Genomic DNA, 24,899 nt, shown 5'->3' on the forward strand with positions numbered 1-24,899 from the left:
AAGCGAAAATGGAAATTGCATCGATAATGTCTAACGGAATAATTATGAGAAAGAACCTTACAGAATAGTATTTGTCACAACTCGATTGATATAAATCTTTTTTTTTTTCTTTAATAATCCTTGAATTTCTGAAAACGGAAAACGTACATCTTCCTGTTGTAAAAAAATGATAGAAGAATATAACAAATTTAGGTTATCTTTCGACATAAAATCAATTCGACACAAACATCCACTCGTTTTGATTCGATCGGTAAAAAATGACACTTGAATAATGCTTCTATATTTCATAACAGAAATTACTTGCCGAAAAAATATCATGCTGGCCATATGAACAAAGAAATGTGGATCATACCGTGTGCGAAACAATGATAATAACGTCTTTATCGACATCTCGTTATTGATACTGTGATCGCTTGTTAAGCTATAGAAAATACCGATTTACGTATTAATTTTCATATTATCGAGTCATCGTAAGTTTGTACATACTGTAAATTTCTTTTAAAGATTATATCTTACTTTATTTAAACGTAACTACCTAATGGATTGGTTGCACTATCATACAATTTTTCCTAATCATTTATTTGCGCCTGAGTTCTTTTTAAAATCGTAACTTGCATGGAAGAAACTACACAAGTATACGTGCGTGTGTCATGTGCGTGCATGAAGGAATCAGTCACAATTTGCCATCTAGCGACAATTTTGAAGAAATACACACTACATTATTGGTATTACCTTAAAGACAGATAACAATATTATCGGTATCCGTACTAATTGTCGTTGTGCTTCAATTACAAGTAAATTAAAACTTGTCAGAAAATATCAAGATGGCAGTACTATACATAAATTTGGAAAGTCGTATTTGGAATTTATCGAAACTTTTCATCCTAATCTGTTCGAATATTAATTATTAGAGCTGAAAAGACCCTGCCTGACATGTAACAATGTGGTTGGAATCTGTGCCTAACGTCAGGATAGATGATATTACTACAATTGCAAAAAAAATATAAGAATTTAAAAAAAAACTGCAATTAATTTGAAACTATATAAATGTTTAAAACCATCGCGATAAGAAACACAATAGTATTCATTTCTGTTTTTTTCTTTTTAATCTTTTTAATATACACATAATTTTATCACTGTTTATTGTATAATTATAACAAATCCGTAATATAACTGTGTAATACATATGTAAAAGAAAGAAGTATGATAATGTAAGATGAACTAAATTTTATGATTCTAATGTCTGTTATTCCATATCATCTATCGTCGAGAAAAGCAACAAATATAATAATAATAATAATAATAATAATAATAATAACATAACAATAACAATAATATATATATATATATACTGAAAGATTTTATCATTACGAAAAGAAATATAGTCGCTAGATCAACTTCGGAAAAGCGTAACAAAACCCCGCACGTAACTTTCATAATACTGTAGAAGTGCATTATATTTTGACTAACGTGTTCATCAAAAGTTAAAGCCACTAAAGGGAATATGCGTAATTGCTTCAATATATGCTCGTAATAACTAGGAACAATATATGACAAGACTTCATTCGTATTGTTTTCTTTTCATTTTCAATATTAGTATTAATAATAATAATAATACAATTAACATTATAAGAATTCCTTACACTAATATACAACTATTTAATCTTACATAAATAAATATAGAACATTGACAGTATGTGTAGATATTCGTATATATATTTGGAGATTGTAAAAATTTTCCTTACCTACATTCAATCTGCGCTGCACGCATACTTAACACCTATATAATAAAAACGAAATATTTCGACTTGATAATTATTACGCAAGTACATTTAGAACCCGTAAAATACAGCCCTGCGTTAGGATCACACATCTATATATATATATACTTGGAATGTAAACGACTGAAAAGCACTGAAGTAACTTTGTAGATGTGTGATTAGCATGGCACACGCATGTGTACGGAAGTGTAGGCGTATACTCATCAGGTGCAAATCGTGCATTTTCGTAACTGTTCGGCACTCGTTCAGCGTTCTTCGGCGCTCGCTCACATCGCGTTCAGTGGCGTTCAGTGGCATTCAGTATTGCACGGCGTTTGGTTATGCGTAGCGTTACTTTGGTGTCTATAGTATTGTGTACAGTCGACTTTCCAACGTGTATTTCAAAAAAACAAATTCGTCGAGAAATTTATATTTTTTGTAAAGAAACATTTCTTGGATAATTTTTTATTACCAAACTTCGAATTTATTAAAAATGGTGATTTTTTCATGATTCAATCAGCGATACATATCAATCGTCTTTGTATGAAGAAAAAGAGAGGTCATCGTTGCATTCGTCTTTGCGTTCATTCGTTCGGTAAGTATAACTTCCGAGTTTGTTCGTCGTCACAAAAAGAGGGGGGAAAGGAAAAGGAGAAAGAGAGAGAGAGAGAGAGAGAGAAAGAGTGAATGGGTGAGTGAGTGAAAGAGAGAGAGAGAACAAGAACGGGGACGACATGAAACAGCGTGTCTAATATTAGAAAGACCGTGTTAATTTTTTTTAAACACGCTCATCTGAACAAAAACGATGTACGACGTGCTTATTGCTATCGTGTCGTCTTTTCTCGACGAGAGCAAAACGGCAACCAATAGGAAGTGGTCTTCCTTCGCGCCGTTATTTCTCCCTTTCATTTTATTCTTTTATCTTTTCAAGTAGGAAAATGTTCGTAAAATTTATGCCTGAATTTCTTTAGGTTTGATACTTAGTGATTTATTGTATAAGATGAAAATAGCTCTTCGTTGTAGCATGGTACAATCATATTTTTTACTTATCAGCTAAATATTAAATATTTATTAAATGTATTTTTCGTATTAATGTAATTATATTTTTTCGTTTCTTGTTTGTTTGTTACTATTGCTGTTGCTGCCATTGCCACATCATTCATTTTTTCATCGACAAACTACTTTTTTAGATGATGCTAAAGAAAAGAAACAGTCATTCGTCGATCGATTAATCAATTCTCTTTCACAATTCTTGGTCAAACAATAACACAAAGCTTTTACCCAACTCTTTTCGCAATTTTCCCAGTCTCTCACGATTTAAATCAAATTACAGAAATAAGACAACGTTTATTTTTATTAACCGTTAATATTCCTCAAGGACGAATTATTGTAACTAAATATGTGCGTAAATTTTATTACGAACTCATCATAGTGAAAACAGTAAAAATGTGATAAAAGATTGAGAATTTTACTTTACAGTTATAAAGACTCTAATTTATTCGAACGTTGACCCGGCCGCCATATTGAATAGAAGTTAATGCATGTGACAAATAAAAAATCACTTCCTTTGGAACATACTATATGTTACAAAAAGACGCACCTGAATATTCAGTGATAGAACATAAAATAAACCAAGTATTCTTTTACAGAATAAGTATGATCAATGTAGTTCATGATAATGCCTAATATATGAAATATTCCTATAGAAATTGTACTTATTATAATTTAATTCCGTTACATATGCATATTTATATGAATTTTTTAATTATTGAAGATACCATCATTCTGGAACCAAAAGTCAGATCGAACCGAATTATTTGTCTACCTTCACTTGCAAATAATTTCATTTTTGGTATAAATTTCAAGTTAATTTATCTAGCATAAGGTTCGTACCTAAAAACGAGAATAATGATTGTTATCGAATTGGAAACTGAATAAAGAAATGCTAATTTAGGAAGATTCTAATTATAATTAATAATGTCGCTGAATCGGTGAATGTGATCGAATGTGATGTCTTCAAAAATAGATAAATAAATAGTCTTTGCTTGTAATTCGTAGTCGTGTTTTCTTTCTTTTTTACAATCTGATTCAAAAAATTTGATCTCAATCGGAATTTCTTCGGCATATCGAATATTAAATCTTAATTTAAAATTTAACATTTGTGGATTTTGTTATTATTCGTATAACTAACGACATAGCGTAATTAAGTCAAAAACTTTTAAAGGATTATCTACCGATAGTGAATATCTATTGACCAAGTACCAAAGCCCAACACTGTCTGTGTTTTTAATATTAATCCGATAATCGTGGCTTATATTTTTCAACAATGGATTATTATTTATCCCATATAGTACTTACATACAAATGTAAATGGAAACCTCTAAAATATTCTATATTCACATTTTGGCTATCTATGGTTACCTCTTGTTATTTCTACATAGTATTCTCATTCTACATTCTCATTCTTCCTAACCACCAAGAGGATGATTTGAAATTGTTATTAATAATCGCCAATTCTTCGTCATATCGAAACAATCTATATAGTATTAAATTATTTGTATTAATCTACACATGTCCGCGGAATCTCATCCTCCCGAAATATGATCTGAAACCAATAATTCTGTCTTTGATTCACATATTGCTAATCAAAACGCTCCACTCAGCGATCGATATACATACATGAGTTCAATCCTCAATGAATTGTAAATATTAGCCGACTAACAAGTTGTCAAACGAATCTATTGTATAAACAGTAAAATAAATACTCTCATTTAATCATAAGATATAATTTATAATTATATTTTTATATTTATTATATAATTATATAAATAATAATTTATAATTATAAGCTTATAATAATGAAAATCTTACTGTCTACAAAAATTGCTCAGTCAACATATTAACATTATCATTAAGGTCGAAAGTAATGTGAAAGCTGAAGCAATGCCATTTGAATTTCTCTCGTCTTGGACTTTGCTACGTTGGACAGACATTCAACGCATCAAAATGCTGATATACATACGATTTACTTATTTATTCTATATTCTACACAAAGCAATCACTCAATTCGTTTTATCGATGACACAAGTCGTAAGTAGAAATTAATTAATTGATTGCTCACACGGTCGGGAGATTGACCTAATTAAATAATATTAAATAATATTATCTATCCTGCTGATAGGCCTATAATATTGTGTCTATACGGTCAATAGACCAGTTGAAAAATCCTGGACTTACCATTTCAAATTGTGGAACAACGAATGTTCTCGCGACCCCAGAAAAAGCGCGATTTATTTCAAATAATTTCTTTATCTTCATAGTTGAACAAACTACAGATCTAAACGGTTTTTCTAATTTAACCGTAAGAGTGTGACACGATTGCACTACGTCGAAAAGTACCACTGCATCTGCCCAGGTATTCAATACGAATGATGGTGCATCTCTTGACACTTTTCATCATGAAAGCATCGCGCGATCTCGTTTGTTATTTTTTCAACGATTAATATGAGACGTTGAGCTATTACGCTAATGGACCTCCAATTCAAAGAACCATATGCTCTTCGACTACATTACTATCTCAGTCGCATCGATAACTCTTATAAATAAAATTTTATAAACATGAGATATAACGAATTCCTACCTACAGTTTCGAGAACTTCCTTTTCAGTATTTCGAAGCTAGTAGTCCCTAATTTATACTAGTTTTAATGCTATTGTCGATTGATTATATTTTTATTTTTTAATCATTTTATTATGTATTTAGCATATTTAACGATTCATTAGTCATAATTGTTTTCTTTTTTTCCGAATCTTTTTCTTTATTTCTAAAAGAGGAAACAAAATGAATCAAATCTCGACGAATCTCGAAGAATACGAAAGACTTCGTTGAAAAGATCAGCAATTATCGCGCAAGCTATACGCGATATTATATCGATAACGATATATGTACAAACAAAAAATATGAAACACGTGCTTGATCCACTTTAACTCTTTTAGTATGGTCGTATAGATTAATCATTGTCCATTGCGAAATAATATTATGATACGGCATTGGTTCTTTTCCAGTGAAAGACACATGTCTCAATCATATTTTGCTAAAAAGAAATAAAGTATAGTTCTACGTTAGCTTTTTTATCATTTAGAATTTTCCGATTCAACGATGTAGACAAGTAGTGTAATATTCTTATCGATATATCACAAATCATATTATGCATACGTCATATATCGATAAGAATAAAAATAATACTGAATGTTACAACGATTATATTTACACATGCATACATACATAAATAATCGGATTGCGCATAATGAGTTGAACAAGTGAATCGTTTGATTGTATTTTTTGAAAAAATGAACATAAAATATATTCTCTTTATCGTAATCTTTAAAAAATTAAATAAGAAGCAAATATTAAGATTCTTTTTTGGCTATTTTAATTCACATAAAATGAACATGTTAATTTTACGAAAGAAAGAGATCCCAGCGAACTAAAAATCGAGTGAGCGTTGTCCATTTGTTGCATGTTGATAAGTATTATACGAATTACAAATCATAAGCATATTTTCGTTTGTCGTCAATATACATAGTTTTGCTTGGCGGTTCGAGAACGTTGTTATCGTAGTGTAAACTTGCTCGAGGTTAGGGATTAGTTTCGTACGAACTTTCACTCGTTTCTCGTGGAAAGTCGTAAGGTTATTCCGCATATGGATACTTTCAGGCGAGGTTGAGATATGAATTCAAATCATGCGTAGTTATTCGAATTGAAGCTCATTTTTTTATGCAATTCAAATGTTTATCTTTTATATGAACATTTCGAACGACCATTGAGATTGGAATGTTTGACAAAGAAAAGTAGTCAGTATCCTAATTTTGATCATATTTTGCGCCAACGAAAGCAAGATGTAATTACTATATGCAATGTCATGCAATGCGTATATGATTAATATATATGGATGTTAGCCACGTAGAGCGGCATGCGAGCATCGTATTTGATGTACACCCGGTATTACGTAACATTTGATATGATCGGTGATGTCCATTATGTATCGTTCAACCGTGCTCTTTCGATAGTTTAGAATTTCGAAAATATTATTTTTCATTGACAATTCAACTTTTCTTAGCATTTTTTGTAATGTTTTATAATATATAATACAATTGGTTATTCATTTAAATATGCTAAATTATGTTTCAATTATGATTCTTACCTTTTCTTATACAACAAAACTATAGAAAAATACATGTCAGTTCGCATTAATAATATTTTATAGTTGTTTTTTTATTTTGATCACGCTGAACGCGCCTTTTTTTCAGCACTTGCGCGTGTACACGCATGCGCGTATACGTGCATGTGTCTCAATTTATAACAAAGAAGAGAGGGAGAAGGCGCGTTGGTTGGACGATGAAGTCTCGACCAAAGTTCAAGCTACGTTGTCTCGATCACGAAACTCTGTCTTTAATCATCGAACACAGCCTTGATAATACAGGTGTTATTGCGGAGATACGAGTTCCGTTTTCTTTAATATAAACAGGTATCATTTACGTACCTGTTATTAAATACTTTCAAACTTTAAAAAGCAACATCTTTGTTCCAACGTAACCACTGAAATATCATCGTATTCATTTGAAACATCAAATTTGCTTTCGTCTATATCCTTCTATCTTTCAAATCATAAAAAAAAAATACAATAAAATGATAAAACGCAACGCGTAACAGTATAGGAAACTATTTATGCATGACATTCTTGTTTACTAGCTTATTGTGCAATTTTCACAGCGCACACACGCACGTATTTGCACACGTATATGTATACACGCGATCGTGTCCGCATGATAATTGCGACTTTAACTAAGGTCAACTGCTTCGTTTCCATCCACCCTGCATCTTCGTTCTCGATGCTGCAACTTCGCAATGGGCATTTGTCATGCAAAAATGCGAGCTTCCCTAAGTAATAGTTTTCGTCGACACCATGATGTCGACGAAATTTTCCGATGCATTTATAAATTTTTTTTCTTTTAGATACATAGAAAAGTAATACAAAAATGGCGGAAGCTCATTCAGCCGTCGCCTTCAGTTTTTCCATCACCCACGAAGGATGGGACGTGAACTTCGATCGAGAAGTACTGAATCTCGTTTGGTTATCAGGTGTACGCTCCTGGAAGAAGAGATTCTTTAGATTTATGGTGAGCGGAAAAGAATGTGCAACAATCCGATAGTAACTAATTTACTTGTTTGTATTTTAGAATAACTTGAAAAGCGGTGTATATCCAGCATCTTTAGGAAGCCTTTGGCTTACCATAGGTATTGTCACTGCAATTCATTTCGCGGGCTACAAAGTTCCTTACGATCTCGTTGGAAAAGTTACGCCATATCTTTCTGGGTAAGTTTAATAATTTGAATTCAAATTTCTTACTTTCGAGCAAAGTAATTAAAACAATAATAGTTAGTTCATTTACAAGTACCAACAAGGACCAACTTTTCCATGTTTAATCTTTTGTAGATCTTTAATACTCGCACATCTAGCTGGTTCGTTCATGATCGGACTTCTCTTATGGTTGGTCGTTATATATATGTTACGATATATACTAAAGCTGCTGTTGATCTACAAAGGCTGGATGTACGAATTAAGAGGCAAACAAAAAAAATTATCGAGAATGACACAGATATGGCTTCTTTTCGTAAAACTGCTGTCTGGTTGGCGCAAACCCATGCTTTACAGCTTTCAAGGTTCGCTGCCTCGTCTACCACTTCCTTCGGTAGAAGATACGATGAAACGGGTTAGATGTTTTTTTATTTTCGTATTATTCATAAATAGAAAAACACAAAATAATAAAAAACAAAAGAGGTGATCTCGAATTGATGATTCGAGTAAAGAGAAAAGTAAAATGAAAAGAAAAAAGTTCTTAAGACATCTTCAAAAAGGCTACTTAGTAGATTACAAGTAATAGTTTACAATTATTATTGTACAGTAAAATAATTTATTATGTATTTTTAAACAGTACCTCCGAAGCGTTAGACCTCTACTGGACAATGAAAATTATACTCGTATGGAGAGATTAGCGAAGGAATTTCAAAATGGTATAGGCGTGAAACTTCAAAGATATTTAATACTTAAGTCTTGGTGGTCTACCAATTACGTATCTGATTGGTGGGAGGAATACGTTTACCTTCGAGGTAGATCGCCGCTTGTTATAAATTCAAATTTCTACGGAATAGATGCTATTCTTATGCATCCAACTACGAATCAAGCTGCACGTGCCGCCAGCACTATTCATTTTTGTTTACAATACAGACGGCTTATTGAGCGTCAACAACTTGAACCAGTTAGTACGATATTATAAGAAAATTAGTATATTGTATTTTTCGAATGACGATATACACCGAGAGAATTATATTTTTTCTGATTCCCAGATTTTACTGCAAGGTATAATTCCTTTATGTTCCTGGCAATATGAAAGATTGTTTAATACCACAAGGCTTCCTGGTATTGAAACAGACAAAATAGTTCACTATCAAGATTCTAAGCATATAGTTGTACATCACAAAGGAAAATATTTCAAAGTTCTTATTTATTACAAAAATAGAATTCTTTTACCATGTGAAATAGAAATGTAAGAGCGTTTTATATTCAAATAACAATCTAATATTATATATATTTTTACAACTCCTTATTTTTTGTTATTACTTTTTATAACAAAAATATCCTATACAAGATTTATTATAATCTATGAATGTTCATTACATATAGACAAATTCAACAAATTTTGAATGACAAATCTGAACCACCAGAAAGTGAAGAAAAATTAGCTGCACTGACAGCTGGAGAGAGGAAACCTTGGGCAGAAGTCAGAAATGAATATTTCGCGAAAGGAATAAATAAAGTTTCCTTAGATATAATAGAAAAATCGGCATTCATTGTCGTTTTAGATGATTTTCCATACGAATACGATCCTGTAAGTAATTATAATTTTGTCAAAGATAAACATAAATTAATACCTTAATATGAAATATTTAAAATATCTTCAATTAAATGTTTATATAGTAATTTTATATTTTTAGGAACATCCTGAAAAGTTAGATAATTATGGTCAAATTTTGTTACATGGTAAAGGCTATGATAGATGGTTCGATAAATCTTTTACTTTATGTATTGGAAGTAATGGAAGGGTAAGAAATAAAAAGTCACAAACAAAAGTATTACTTACAAAATAATAAATGTAGCTATCTTAACTGCTGAATTACATATTTTACAGATCGGTTTTAACGCAGAACATTCTTGGTAAGTTTTTCTTTCATATAGAAAAATGCATTAGGCACAAGTAATAATTTCTTGATAAACCGATCGTACCCAGATGACGATGAGAAAATTAAAACATTATCAATATTAATTGATTCATTTTTTAAATTTCTACTTTTTGTTATTATTTATTCCCTATTTAATGTTTCTTCATTCAATGTCTGATTGATTTCATACGTAACAGTTATTGTCTAATGAGTTTCATAGATCAAGGTAATAATAATTTAATTAAAGAATCGTTGAAACACAGAAATAATATATTATTTTCTTGCGATTGCATGAATATTTATAAAATTATATATGTATATTAGTAACTTTTATTTTGAGATGTGTAAACAATAAGTAAACAATAAGTAATGCAGGGCAGATGCTGCGGTGATGTCACATTTATGGGAATTCTTAATATATGAAGAAGCCTGCAACCGAGAGTAAGAACCTTAATTCAAACTGAATGGTTTATAAGTCATTGAATTTCTTTATCATCTTCTCCTTCATCATTAAAAGCTTAGCATGATATGTTTATGTAGATTATCGGTGTTGGTAATATTTTGCCTTGTATAAACTAAGGAAACTACCTAAGTGTTAATCTTCATTTAAACAAAATGATGGAACGTTATATTTGACAAAATGTTACAGTGATAAACAGTAAAATATAATTTGTTACTGTACATACATTTATAAAGAATATTTCACCTAACTTACGTATCTCTATTGCTTGTAATGATACTACAAAATATTAAAAGAAGAAATTATTGAATCCAAAAGAAACAAAATTCTGAGAACAAAAAATTCTATTCGAATCATTCTTTTTTCTTATTACATAATTATTATAACTTATGAAAATATGAATTTATCTATGCATATGCATTTGTTGATCTTTACATTTTTATATTTTTGGACATCTTAATGAATGATTTGTTATATGGTAGTAATATATACACAAACAAATATATGAAAGTATTTGTTTGTGTATATATTACTACCGCTCCAGAAATTATTTAAACGATTATCCATATCTAAAAATGTATCAAAATTAATAGAAATTATTTTGAACTCTTAGGATAGTCTTCTGGAATGATTATTTATACATCAAAACGCCTAAAATTTTGGACTGTTTCATTTTTTTCAAACATCACTCTTTCTTATTCAAAGTCAAAAAATTTATATCGTTAAATTCATAAATTACATTTTTAATATATTACAACAATAATAAATTATAACACTCTCGTAAGATAAATACGTCAATACATTTAAAAAAAAAACATTAACCCTTGAAACTTTTAAACATTATATTGAAAAAAATTTTGATAACAGAATATTGTCCCCTTTAAATTAAACAATTTTGTACTGGACATTTTTTAATACTATCAAAAGCAACAGAGATATTTCAAATCTTCGGATTAAGTAAAACACTCTGTATAATTTCCTAGCATGAAGGTTTAGAAGAACTTTGTATATATTTTTATTTCTTTGTTTCAGTTTATAAGGTATTACTGATGAGTACTTGACAGTAAAAGACCGATCCAAAAAATATATGTTAATTATTTATCCATATTTTGTCTTCTGCTTTATAGGGCTGATGCTCCTGTTATGGGATCTCTCTGGGAATATGTTATTGCTAATACTATGGAGAAAGGGTAATTCTCTTTCCATGTTTGTATTTTATGCAAATTGCTAAATATGTAATAACACCTTAAGAAATCCATACATTTTATTGCGCTTCCCACATAAAAAGTAAACTTGTAATTAACATGCTTACAACTTAATGCTTTAATAAAAAATTCTATACTGCTTTATCTTCTTTAAATATGTAATCATTATTATTCTGAAAGAATTATAACTGTAATTAATAGGTTGTAAAATGTGACAATAATTATAGTAAAATAATTAAATTATAATTATTTCAATAATACTTTTTAGTTTTAATTACTATTTATCTATCAGATATAAAGAAGACGGACGTAACAAAGGTACTCCAGAATTTATACCACCAACCCCTACTCGACTTCAATGGGATTTGTCTTCAGAATGTATTGAATGTATAAATCGTTCTAATGAGGTACTACTTTTACATTTATAAAAATCATGTGCAAACACATAGTCATGTATGTAAAGATTATTGATTATTTTTTAAATTATTAGATTGTACAAAAATTAATAAATGACATTGAATTACGTATCTATGTACACGATGAATACGGTAAAGGTTTTATGAAAGCTAGTGCAATGTCACCAGATGCATATATACAAATGGCTTTACAATTAGCATATTATCGTGATGCTGGAAAGTTCAATCTCACTTACGAAGCTTCCATGACAAGACTATTTCGTGAAGGCAGAACAGAAACTGTTAGACCATGCACTATTGAATCTGCTGCATGGGTAAAGGCCATGGAAGATAAGAATGCAACGGTAACATAAATATAATAGTTCAAATCAATATTTACTAAAAACAAAATATAAAAAACTGCCTTTTCCATTACAGTTAGATAACAAGTATAGATTACTACTAGCAGCAGGACAACAGCATCAAAAAAATTGTCAGGATGCTATGTGTGGCAAGGGTATAGATAGACATCTTTTCTGTTTATATGTAGTGTCTAAATATCTTGAAGTAGATTCTCCATTTTTGAAGGTATTTGGTAAAATATTTCAAAAACAATTTGAAACCAAAAAAGAAAATAGTTATAAAGAAAAGAAAATTATTTAGGAAGTCTTAAGCGAACCTTGGCGATTATCTACATCTCAAACTCCACATGGACAAACATCAAAATTGGACTTGAAGAAATACCCTGATTGTATCTCTGCTGGTGGTGGATTTGGTCCTGTTGCCGATGATGGTTATGGGGTTTCTTACATTATTGCTGGAGAAGATGTTATATTCTTTCATATCTCTAGTAAACGTAGCTCACTAGTAACGGTATATAATGGGAAAAGATTAGATTAATAATCAAACATGGATAAACTAGTTAAAGAATTATTTTCTAAATTTATTATCATCATTATTTATTTTTTACAGGATGCTGCTAGATTTGCACGCCAAATAGAAAAGGCATTTGCTGATATGAAAAAATTGCTTTTAGAGAGGAAAAAAGTTCAACAGCACAAAAATGGCTCCACATAAAGAATTTAGTTATTGGTGCATTAGAAGGCTATGAAGCACATATCAAAAACTACTACAAACTATAACAAAATTCTTCCTATTATTTTGAGGAGTTTACATAAATACACACAAATTTGTACTCTTAATTATTTTTATATAAATAATTACTACAAACGAAATTTGGCAAAAACAAATCCAATATTGAATATTTGTATAAAAAAAGGAAATATCTGTTATTTGCTATTTTTCAATAATTTGTTGTATTTCTAAATGCAATATTGACATCAATAATATAAAATTTAATTTTAACTTTTCTATATGCATATATACAATTAGAAATAATAATGAAGAAATGTTGCGAATATAAAGAAGTAAAATTTTAAATTTATATCGTTTTGTATTGGTTTTTGTATATAACATTAGAAAAAAATATTCGCTATCTATCATATTTAACTACTAAATTATATTTACTAATACAGCTTCGGGTATCATTGGAAAAATGGAAAATCAAATAGTTATTTAATATATTTAAAATTTTGATATATATATAATCGATGTTGGTATCACAATGACAATATACCTAAATTTAAGATTGAAATTTATTCTTTAAAAATAATATTAATCAGGTCAATTTTATACATATTATTATATTATCAAAATGATTAAGTATGCGTAAAGTATTAAAGGTGTTACGGTACGTCTTAACGCCAAATTTATAAACAATGCAATCGCATTTATATTGAAACTGCAAATATTCAATCTTTTATTTTCATATTTATTTACATTAAATACTCACTTTGTTGATTGCAAAGCTACGATTACAATATACTATTTTTGTAATGATTATCATAGCTATTGTATCAATATGTGACTGTCATATATAAATAATATTCAAATCTCAACTTATGCCTAGATTAAATCTGATTGAGAACTTTAGAATGTTTATTACTTGTGATGAGACGTCACGAATGCCTAAAATATTATGTAATCATATGAACTTTTAGTATAATTAAATATTTAAAAATGCCATAAACTAATATCTGCAACCTATCAATGCAAAATTTTATAATGTCTCATTTTATACTAGAAAGTTAATATAATTATATTTTCTTTAATACGTGTTTGTTAAAGGTATTGTTAAAGGTACTGGTGCTCTTAATTAAAAATATTTCAAATATTTCAACGTTTGTCAATGCAATTATTTTTATAATACTTTTAGTGAAAACTTTATGTAATCATCTATATACATCTAATTAAATACAAATCTTTGGTTATTACAAAATACTTTATATTTCAAAGAATATAAATCTTAAATAAACTACAGATTATTATTGTAATCTTTAACTACAATCAACGTTTAACAAAAGCATTACTTATGTTTTAATATGTATAAATACCATTTATGCTATTTAAATACTAAAATAATTTTAGAGATTTATCAATGCAATATAATTTAACAATTTTTATCATATTCGTTTATGTAATCATATATTATCCTTTGTTGATATTTGTACAAAAATATGTAAAATTGGAGACATATCTGTAATATTAATATATAGCATAATAAATTTTACTAATAATATTATATTACATATATTCAATTTTGCTCTTATAATAATATAATTTATGCAATTGCAAAAAAATACATGCTATAAGATATGTATCAATATATTGCATAGTTATTATTTCTTTCTATTTTTATCTTCTTTAGATATTTGGGTCTTCAGTATTTTGTCTTTCTTTACAGTTTTGTGCTTATTGGAAATAAGAACATTACGTAGTGTAGAATAAAGAAATCTTTTATTGACGGTCTCTCTAGGCTTTACCCATCCAGTAGGTCCCATTATTTCAGCTCTTTGTGCACCGAGTTTTGCTTCTTCAAGTAGAGCTTCAACTGCAAGTCTACATATATAATATTTAAATAAACATAAATTAATCTTAACATATATGTGTGTGTATATATATATTTTCTTTAAAGAGTATACTAATAAGATATTAAACATACTTATTTAATTCTTCATCATCCATATTCATTGCCTTTTATTACGAATTAGTAAGCCTAAAAAGAATATGATATAAAAAGAAACGGTAAATCTATAAAGTAAGAAAACTAAATTAAATGCGAAATTTAAATATTAAACATGTATGTACAATGTAAGTATATGAACTTACGAAAACAGAAAAGAAATTCTTATACTTATAAAAATATCAAACTCAATGAGCAAATTATAAAAAATACATTATACAATCCGGTAAAAAAAAGATTGATAGTACACTTTGCTACAAGATGTCAATACCTTAACAAGATTTATTGCTGTATTCTAATATACACTAGATTCACTGGTCAACTTATTAGAATTGAAATGAATCAATTATATTTTTTGATAAAGTTATGATCAAATATATCACTATACACTATATATCACTCATACACTAAATGATATTAAACTACGATAAATAACGATGACAAAATGACATCCTCTTCTGCTTAGTTTACCAATTCCCACCATCGTTGAACTTTTCTAGCTGTCACTAGTGGTCGCAACTGATATGTATGTGTGTGTATATATATATATATATATATATATATATATATATATATATATATATATATATATGTTTCAATAAACCTTATATTTATTCACAGTGTGCTCAATTCGCAGTGCAACATGTATGCAAGTGCAGGATACCAAACCTTTAACTGTAAACTACATACATACATATCTATATCTCTAAAGAAAAACATGAATAAATGGTGTTTATACTCTATGAAATTTTTTCTTTCGTTTACTAGGTAGCGTCCTAGTCGAAATTGTTCGAAACACCATTGCATTTATTTTATTGTAGAAGTATACGGGAATTTATATTGTACAATTTTAGCAAGATTTTTTCTCGGCTTTCGATTTACGTACATTTATTTGTGTCGTATATAAATAAAAATTGTAAATTTTGAGATGTTAATAATATTAAAAATTTTTTTTTCTCAAGTATAAAAATATCACATCTCAAGCCGTTAGTTTGAAGTATTATTTTCGCAATCATCCTTACGTTTGGTGTTTGTTGTTAATATAGTGCGTTTTGATGCTCATAATTTTATTCAAAATCAAAATAATGTTTATTACTATTTTTTGTACTATTTTTATATAGGAATATAGGATAATGAATGTTTCCAAGAAACAACTTGGCAAGATGACAAAGACTCGAATCTCGTGAATTTTTCATTTATCATTCCTTTTTCTGTTAATTTTTATACATTTTGTATAACGGAAGATGTCACAAACGACAGAAATAGTACAAATATCTGGAGAAATTATAGAGGAAGGACATGAAAAAACCCAGGTCAATGCTCCGCTGCAAGTAGTCAGAGTACCTGTCAAACATACCAATCTTGGTATACGTAGTCATGCAATGTACATATATATAAATATTTTTGTTTAACGAAATATAAAATAAATATCATATCTATGTAATTGCAGATTGTGTATCTCTTTAACATAATGCTATGTTTTTAATGTCCAATATTTTTTTTAGGGACATGAGTACAATGGTTGAGCTAACATCATTCAGTACACTTGGAAAAATACAACCCTTTTTGGTTACAATCACAACCACTGCTGCATTATTAGTTGATTTGCATTGTCACTTAACTGACAAAGAAGTATGTGGATATTTGGGTGGACATTGGGATATTAATTCACATAGTAAATATATTTTGTGTATATATATATATTATTAATATATATATAAGTAATTTATTATATATATATATATATATATATATATATATATATATATAATAAATTTTATTTCCATATTAAATGATAATATATAAAGAATTATATTGTTCATCAACTCAGATCTATCTATAACTTGCGCATTTCCATGTCGATATTCTGGCAAAGATAAATCAGCTGCAGCTGCTGTAGAAGCAGAAATTGCAAAAGCTATGGAATGGAAACATGTAACCCTCGTTGGTTGGTATCATTCTCATCCTAGATCACATGCTTCGCCATCTCTCAGAGATGTTGATGCGCAATTAGATTATCAAATTAAAATGAAAGGACCTAGTGATAATGGTTACATGCCTTGTGTTGGTTTAATATGCTGTGAGTTTTCTTTTTTCTCACTTTTTCTGCTATTATTTGTTTAAAGAGTTTAATATCAATTTTTAATATAATTATAGCTCCTTACAACATGGATGGTAATTGTTATGAATCAAATTTTAATGTCTTTTGGTCACTGCCACCTCCTGAAAACCGACCTCATGAATATCCACGCCCTATGCTTCTTAGTTATACTTTGTCTCAAGAGCATTTTCTTGCTCAAGATACATTAGAAGAAATAGTAAGTTAAATATCTGTGATTAAATAGAATATTGAATTGATAAAGTATGACGATTCTGTACTACTTCCTTTCAGAGGCGATGCATAGAATATTATAGAAGCGAAGGAGGTATCGATTTTACTACTAATTTTAATAACAATACTACGTATCTTGAACGTTTAAGAGTAAGTTAATAAAATCATTTAATAGTTTATAGAAAAAATAGGAATAGAGAGAATTATATTTTTATTTTTATTATGCAGTGTTCTTTAGCATCCAAATTACCTGGACGTAATCGTGCTAATGGATCTTACTGGGATATAATCAGAGAAATGATTTGTCCTGGTTCAAAAGATGGGAATACACCAGAGTTTCTTACTGTTAAATTTCCACTTGTACCAGTTTCGGAGTCTCTTGTTCCTCCAGTCCCACCTGGTATCAATCTTCCAACATACAATGCAGCAGTCTTTCTGGCACCTGTAAATTTTAAACCTGACAGTGCCATAATTACACCAACATCTAAACCATTCGTTATGCAACCATCTACTTCTAGAGACAATGTCAGAAAAGATAATGCTACGGGGACAGATACGGCATCCTTAACACAAATAAAAGATGGAAATACTGCCATCTCAAAACATATGTCGCAACCAGAAATGATCCGAAGTTTTCAATCGGGTGAGCTTACGGTTTCAGTGAAAAACACAAAATGCGATTATGATTTTGCTGCTACAGATTTTGCCAAATTACCCAATCCTGTTGGAGTTGATATTACGGGTAATAAAAATCGGACCACAACTACCCCAGATTTTCCTTTAACAGATATTACACAACAAATTACAAAGTTTCAAGACTTTACAAAATTAACGAATTTCTCTGCTGCCGATTTAGCAAAGTTATCTGGTTTCCCAATGCCCGATTTTTCAAGAACATCGTCGCCTTCGCCATCGACATATATGAGAAATATAGCAAATTTATTCGGTCCTTTTGGTAAGGTTTCACCCGCGAGAGAAACAGATGGTACGGAACGTAAAATAAATGAATTTTCAATTGGTGAAGTGACTCAATCGCCATTTAAACCGACGTCAGGAACCGCAGATCTTGGAAAAAATTTCTCTATTGGTGCGGAGGATTATTCTAGTGGGAAAAAATTAGACATTCAAAATGATTCTAAACTTAGTCGATCAAATGAATATCAAGGGACTGAAGATCTATCAAATTCTTCAAGCATTAAATCTGATTTTGGCGGCATGCTTGATATGACCAATTTGCATAAAAAGCAACAACAATCTCAAATCGGCGATATCAATGATACATCACTTAATTTATCGAAAGACCGTCAATAATTCTTATCTAACATTGATCAATTTGTTTGACAATTGAGTATGTAAACATTGCGAACCTTTATAGTATACTCTATGAATCTGTGTATATGCGTTCGCGCACATGTGTTTAAATAATCATATTTAAAGACTCTTGTGTCTAACTGCATTTTTATATTTTCGTTTATTCTTTATCAATGAAACATTATCTTTTTTTATAAACAAAAATGCTTCTCCTATCTTCTATGTGTATGTATATACATTTTTACCATACATTGAAAATGACATTTAAAAAAAAAAGGAAAAAGTAAATTATATTTGCGATATTGTAAAAGTACTTTACACAAGATATTAACGCAAGTATTGATTAAATTTTGAGATAAATAATTGATAACAAAAGAGGGCGCTGGATGGCGCATTAGAACGAACATGGTTTTTACGCATCATGTCACGTTATATTTTTACACACTATTTCGTGTAAATGAAAAAAAAGTATAATTTGTTTTTCGTTTCTTGAAATTATATTTCGATATAATATCATTTTTAATTATTTCTTTTTATATAGTGATATAAACACAAAAGTATATGGTATGTGAAAGTGAATGATATATTTTTAACTTGGACCCACTAAATAGGCTATGTTGCAAGTTTAAGTAGTAATCTGAATATAATTTGGAAAAAGAGAAGGATAATTAAATATTAGCTGAAAATATTTATATCCATAAAAAGAAATGGATGAATTACCACTTACCGAAAATCAGTTATTACAGAAACATAAACGAGAACGGAGAGAATTACAAGGTACTTTATTGACGTAGTACTTTTATTAATTCTAATTTACTTTTGTGTTAACATCACAATAAAAATATAAATATTTTTCAGTCAAAAATACTTTATATGGCTATATTGTAGTTAAAACAGTTATAATGCTTAAATAATGTATCTATATTATATATCGCAGCTCAGATACAGGTATTGAAGAAATCAATCTGTAAAGGTGATAAAAAGAAGAAAAAAGAAGTTACAGATGAAATTGCACGTAAAGAAGAAAATTTAGAAAGGAAGCAAGATGAAGAATTAGCAAGGTGGAAAATATCCCAAGTTGCACTGAATGATACAGATGCAGAGAATTTAGAAGAAACATGTGATATAAATGATATAGAATCGAAAGAATCTGAAAGAATACGACAGAGAACTTCTAAAGCTCAACGAAGAAGGTATAAAAAAGAAAATGCAGAAAGAGAACGTAATCAAAGAATTATAGAGCAGGAAGCATTTGATATATATGGTAAAAGAAATGTTGAGATGCAATCTATACAAAAAATTCTTTACGAACGTGATTTAACGTTATATGAAATTCCAAGTGATGGTCATTGGTATGTTACATAATGTGTAATATTTTAAAAATATGTATAAATAATGTAGAATTAATACATGATCATTTATTTCTTTCATTTCAGTTTATACAATGCAGTTGCACATCAACTTAAAATACTTGGAGATATTCCATTTAGCCTATGTGATCTAAGAATGAAAACTGCCATATATTTAAAACAAAATAGAAATGATTTCTTACCATTTATTTCAAATCCAGATTCTGATCAGTTATTGTCACCTGAGCAGTATGAAAAATATTGTAATGACATAGTTGAAACTTGTGCTTGGGGTGGTGCAATTGAGGTAATTATTCTAATAAGTTTTTCTATAAATCTTATAATATTGTAGAAAGTGTCATATGTATATATTGTAAATATGTGTCTAATACAGTTGCAAGTACTGTCGCGTATTTTGGAACGTCAAATTGAGGTCATCCAAGCAACAGGTACCCCCTATATCGTTGGAGATGAATTCAGTAAGAAAAAAAGAATAATATTAACTTACCATCGTTACATGTATGAATTAGGTGCTCATTATAATTCTGTTACAAAATTTGTAAAAGAAGATGAAAGCTGATCATACATTCTATTATACTTAAACAACATTTATCTTAATACGACCATGAATGTATTATATAACGTGATAAATAATTCTGATTTAATTTTACATACATTAGATTTATTAAATATATTAAGATTGATAAGTACGTTAAAATAACTAATAGTATCCAATACTTAATTTTCTCAAATCATGCAAATATTATGACTATATTAATGTTTTATAGATTTAATATGGTAATAAAATACAATAGTCAAATCCATCATTTTATTATTATTATTAATGCTTGTGATAAAACTTTACATTTTCATAAGTTTTAAATATTTTTTTATAGAAATTTATTTTTTAAACATTAAAGCGGTTTTAATATTAACATATAAATTATTATGTTTAATTAAACGAGCTAAAATCTAAAAATGTTTTTAAAAATATATAAATAAGAATAAAAGTAATACATGTTATAAAAATTAATTAATCAATAAGTCTTTTATTTTGCTTACCCAATCATAAAAAAACTTATTTTACATGAAATTGAATAAAAGTGATCTACTAACTTGATAAAATTCAGGTATTAGGAATTTTTAGAAAAGATCAATCAAAGAAATGTAGTAATTTATTAAAGAACAATTACGATGCTGTAAAAATATCATCTAAATGCACAGTACATATCAACAATGTCCTAAAATAAACATTTAGTACTCTCTATATTAGATAATAACATTCTAATATTTTAATATTTTAATCAGCAAGATAGACGTTGCTGGTTATTTCTTGCTTACCTATATTTAATTTATTTACTCATACTTTTTTGTGTATAGATTAACGTATTGATCAGTGACAATACGAACTACCAATTATTAATATATCTTGCAGTCTAAGTATTAGATATTCTCCCCCTCTCTGTTTACATCATAAAATGCATATATTATATAAATAATATTAAATACCATGAACATATTTAAGTCAGAGGAATAAGTTACGATATACCAATATTGTAAATATCAATCTACGTATCAACATTTCCATGTATCAACGTTTCCATGTGAAATAAATAATATACAAGAAGCATGATTATTATTCTTTATGACATTAATTTATTTAGTTTGTATAATAACTGTAATATTTTATTAAATCTTCTGTGGATTAGTATAAAAGATAAAAGTTTTTCATTATTTTTCACAAGACTCTTTAATGTTGTCATTAGACGAATCTTCAAACATTGATCTATTTTTTATGTTTGGTTCATCTGGTTTCATGGCTGGAAACAGTAATACCTCCTGAAAAGAATATTTAGTATTAAGTATGATATACATTTTTTGTTGAAATTATACTATATAAATATTACCTTAATATTATTTGAATCCGTCAAAAACATGCATAGTCGATCTATACCCATTCCCCAACCTGCAGTTGGAGGTAATCCATATTCTAAGGAAGTACAGAAATTTTCATCTACCATTTGTGCTTCATCATCTCCTGCTGCTTTATCTTTTGCTTGTTGTTCAAATCTGAAAAAAATTAAAAACAAAGAAAATTCAATAGAAATGTTTCCTTCTTTGAGTTGGAAGGAGAAGTGAAAAGTAAAAAATACCTTTCTCTTTGCACTAGGGGATCATTTAATTCTGTATATGCATTACAGATTTCTTTCTTCATAATAAATAACTCAAATCGTTCTGTAAGACCTGCATCTGAACGATGCCATTTAGCTAACGGAGACATTACTTGTGGATGATCTAATATGTAAGTAGGATTTATGCATCTTTTTTCTATAAATTCCCCAACGAGCTGTCAATATTAGAAATATTACGATTTAATCAATAAACTTGTCCGTTATATTGAAATTCTTTTATATTAATATAAATACCTACTTTATCTAATAACCTGGCAGTTGTTCTTGGTGGAGGACACTCAATATCATGTTTTACACAAAGATCATTAAGCATTGTATTAGCTTCCAACGTATCAAGCTTATCAGCATCAGGTAATTTTACTTCCAAAATTTCCTCTAAAGTTTTCATCATGGATATCCGTTTAAATGGAGGTGTAAAATCTATTTCTACTACTTCACCATCAGGTCCATTTGGATGATACAGTAATTTATAACTACCATGAATAGCTTTTACCATTCCAGAAAGCATATTTTCTGTAATAGACATGAGATCATAATAGTCAGCATAAGCCATATAAAATTCACATGTCGTAAATTCAGGATTATGCGTCATGTCAATGCCTTCATTTCGGAACTGTCTACCAATTTCATAAACTCTGTCTATACCACCAACAACCAACATCTATATAATAAAATAAAAATTTGTTTATTAAGAAGAATGTAAAGACTGTTTGTAAAAGTATGTAAATAAATCATACCTTGTGATAAAGTTCTGGAGCAATTCTCATATACAAATCCATATTTAATTCATTATGATGAGTAACAAAAGGTTTGGCTGTAGCACCTCCAGCTATCATACTCATCATAGGAGTCTCAACTTCTAAGAAACCTAATTCATCCAAAAATTTACGCACATATGCAATTATTTTCGCTCGAATGTAAAATATTAGTCGCACTCTGTCATTTAAAATAAGGTCTAAATAACGTTGACGGTATCTTGTTTCCTAAAGATATAAAAGTTTAGTATATATTAAAAAGATGCAATCTATACATTTATTAGTATTTAAAATATTTACCTTATCTTTTAATCCAAAATGAAGATGCGGTAACATATGCAAACAAGGCGTAAGAAGAGTAATACTTTTTGGCATAATAGAAAATTCTCCTTTTTTGGTTTTTCCAGGATTTCCAATTACGCCGATTATGTCGCCTCTCCTAATTTTGAATGTGTCCTTAGCAAATTTATCTTCTCCTTCATAATGTCTTGCATTTGCCATTACTTGTATTTTAACACCCTCTCCTCTAAGGTCATAAAAAATAAGTTTGGCTCCAGACTCTCGTATTGCATGTACACGACCAGCTATGCTATGAATTTCTTTCTCAAGAATTTCTCCATCTTTTACAACAGAACTAAACTTTTCAATAAAATTTTCTAATGAAATTGATACATTAAACTTATGTGGATATGGATGTTCATTTGCAGCTTTAAGTTGTTCAATTGCTTGAGTTCTCAGCTTAAAATACTCCTAGAAATAAAAACAAATATGAGATATATGTGAAAAAGAAGTACTTTTTGTGCCTTAGTACAAGCCTACGTTGTAACTTAATATGCTAATATTCTTTACATTTGGATTGATTTCTTCTTCTTTAATAGCCTTTTTCTCTAAAGTTTTAACAGGAATCTTCTTTGTTTGTGCATTTTCAACTTCTTTTGTAACCCTTTCTGCTTCTTTTACTGCTTTTTCATTTAATTTCTGTTCTGCTTTTAAACGTATCTTTAACTCCCTAAAAATAATAGATAAAGCAATATATAAAGCAACGAATTTTTTCTTTGTACCATTATGATAAACATCTTCTATATAAGTACACACGTTGTAGAAAATCGGCTTGAAGTTATTTGATAGAATGTTGCTTCAATTTTAGTGATATGCGATTTATTTAATACTCTTACAGACTGATGAATATAAGTAAAAACTTTGGTTAGATTACTTAACATAATTACAAAATGCTCATTATATGTTTACTTATCATACGAGATGTATACATGTGTCTACAATAAGAACATCGGATCAAATATTTTTCGTAAAGTTATCACTATTTTTACATAGAAAATAATTTCTCAAACTAGCCAACCGTTCATAAAGCAACGTGGCCAGTCTATACAAAGACTGATCACCAATACGTCAAAATCATAGAATATTAACGAACACGGACAAGCATTATTTTACATTTTCATGAAATCTTTATTAACAAAAATATGAAATAATATTTGCACTACTTTTAATTGATTTACTTACTTTTTGGAAAGCTTTTCTTCCGTTACATCAGCCATCGCAAAAGTCTCATACAGATGTTGGCGAAACTGAATATTCGTTAATCATTTTTGCCTTTCCATCTATTTCAAATATACTAAAATATGATTTGTAAATATTCATAAAATGAAAAAATTAAATCAACTAACAATTATTTGATACTTTCACATAAAAATCATGGGTATTACATTTTATAAATATCTGATGAACTAAATCAGTTTCAATTTACGCGCCATTTCTTA

The 24,899-nt window shown here is 28.9% G+C and overlaps 5 protein-coding genes and 1 long non-coding RNA gene across 15 annotated transcripts in view; 3 read left to right on the forward strand and 3 right to left on the reverse strand.

Moving 5' to 3' along the window:
- The window catches only part of LOC124432279, a 28,610-nt gene extending 21,626 nt beyond the window's left edge, over window positions 1-6,984 (reverse strand). The window contains exon 1 of the mRNA XM_046981097.1: window positions 4,998-6,984. The gene's annotated coding sequence lies outside the window, so the exon portion shown is untranslated. The remainder of the gene's footprint in view (window positions 1-4,997) is intronic.
- On the forward strand, window positions 2,010-14,343 carry LOC124432297 (carnitine O-palmitoyltransferase 1, liver isoform). Of its 5 annotated transcripts, none has more exons than XM_046981111.1 (16): window positions 2,010-2,355; window positions 7,776-7,939; window positions 8,000-8,136; window positions 8,257-8,533; window positions 8,756-9,079; window positions 9,168-9,367; window positions 9,505-9,709; window positions 9,816-9,923; window positions 10,010-10,035; window positions 10,416-10,481; window positions 11,628-11,690; window positions 11,998-12,112; window positions 12,196-12,465; window positions 12,539-12,688; window positions 12,764-12,973; window positions 13,073-14,343. In XM_046981111.1, exons 2-16 carry the CDS (start codon window positions 7,799-7,801, stop codon window positions 13,175-13,177), a joined length of 2,397 nt encoding a protein of 798 aa, XP_046837067.1. In that variant the 5' UTR covers window positions 2,010-2,355; window positions 7,776-7,798; the 3' UTR covers window positions 13,178-14,343. The 5 variants fall into 5 exon arrangements, with proteins under 5 accessions (XP_046837067.1, XP_046837095.1, XP_046837105.1 ...); XM_046981121.1 differs by lacking the exon at window positions 2,010-2,355 and adding an exon at window positions 7,155-7,287; XM_046981130.1 differs by lacking the exon at window positions 2,010-2,355 and adding an exon at window positions 7,570-7,704.
- A 495-nt stretch (window positions 14,344-14,838) lies between these two features.
- LOC124432353 lies at window positions 14,839-15,671 on the reverse strand. The gene is made up of 3 exons (XR_006944235.1): window positions 15,454-15,671; window positions 15,162-15,215; window positions 14,839-15,058 (listed from the first exon to the last, which is right to left on the reverse strand). It is a non-coding gene; the product is annotated as an uncharacterized LOC124432353 (long non-coding RNA).
- Window positions 15,672-15,779: 108 nt separating this feature from the next.
- On the forward strand, window positions 15,780-18,976 carry LOC124432313. 5 transcript variants are annotated; one of them, XM_046981172.1, is made up of 7 exons: window positions 15,780-15,859; window positions 16,304-16,566; window positions 16,688-16,857; window positions 17,014-17,262; window positions 17,340-17,500; window positions 17,575-17,664; window positions 17,743-18,976. In XM_046981172.1, the coding sequence occupies exons 2-7, from the start codon at window positions 16,427-16,429 to the stop codon at window positions 18,823-18,825; spliced, it is 1,893 nt and encodes a 630-aa protein (XP_046837128.1). In that variant the 5' UTR covers window positions 15,780-15,859; window positions 16,304-16,426; the 3' UTR covers window positions 18,826-18,976. The 5 variants fall into 5 exon arrangements, with proteins under 5 accessions (XP_046837128.1, XP_046837136.1, XP_046837146.1 ...); XM_046981180.1 differs by having other exon boundaries at window positions 15,814-15,911; XM_046981190.1 differs by lacking the exon at window positions 15,780-15,859 and adding an exon at window positions 15,932-15,950.
- A 78-nt stretch (window positions 18,977-19,054) lies between these two features.
- Window positions 19,055-20,998, forward strand: LOC124432350 (deubiquitinase OTUD6B). The gene is made up of 4 exons (XM_046981265.1): window positions 19,055-19,602; window positions 19,763-20,177; window positions 20,262-20,481; window positions 20,569-20,998. Exons 1-4 carry the CDS (start codon window positions 19,533-19,535, stop codon window positions 20,752-20,754), a joined length of 891 nt encoding a protein of 296 aa, XP_046837221.1. The 5' UTR covers window positions 19,055-19,532; the 3' UTR covers window positions 20,755-20,998.
- A 333-nt stretch (window positions 20,999-21,331) lies between these two features.
- LOC124423633 (lysine--tRNA ligase) lies at window positions 21,332-24,788 on the reverse strand. Of its 2 annotated transcripts, none has more exons than XM_046961600.1 (8): window positions 24,643-24,788; window positions 23,971-24,130; window positions 23,422-23,871; window positions 23,104-23,349; window positions 22,605-23,027; window positions 22,328-22,521; window positions 22,082-22,244; window positions 21,332-22,013 (listed from the first exon to the last, which is right to left on the reverse strand). In XM_046961600.1, the coding sequence occupies exons 1-8, from the start codon at window positions 24,675-24,677 to the stop codon at window positions 21,906-21,908; spliced, it is 1,779 nt and encodes a 592-aa protein (XP_046817556.1). In that variant the 5' UTR covers window positions 24,678-24,788; the 3' UTR covers window positions 21,332-21,905. The 2 variants fall into 2 exon arrangements, with proteins under 2 accessions (XP_046817556.1, XP_046817546.1); XM_046961590.1 differs by lacking the exon at window positions 24,643-24,788 and adding an exon at window positions 24,217-24,620.
- Window positions 24,789-24,899: the final 111 nt, after the last annotated feature.

The sequence above is a fragment of the Vespa crabro genome, chromosome 1 (genome assembly GCF_910589235.1).
Source record: "Vespa crabro chromosome 1, iyVesCrab1.2, whole genome shotgun sequence".
Lineage (NCBI taxonomy): Eukaryota > Metazoa > Arthropoda > Insecta > Hymenoptera > Vespidae > Vespa > Vespa crabro.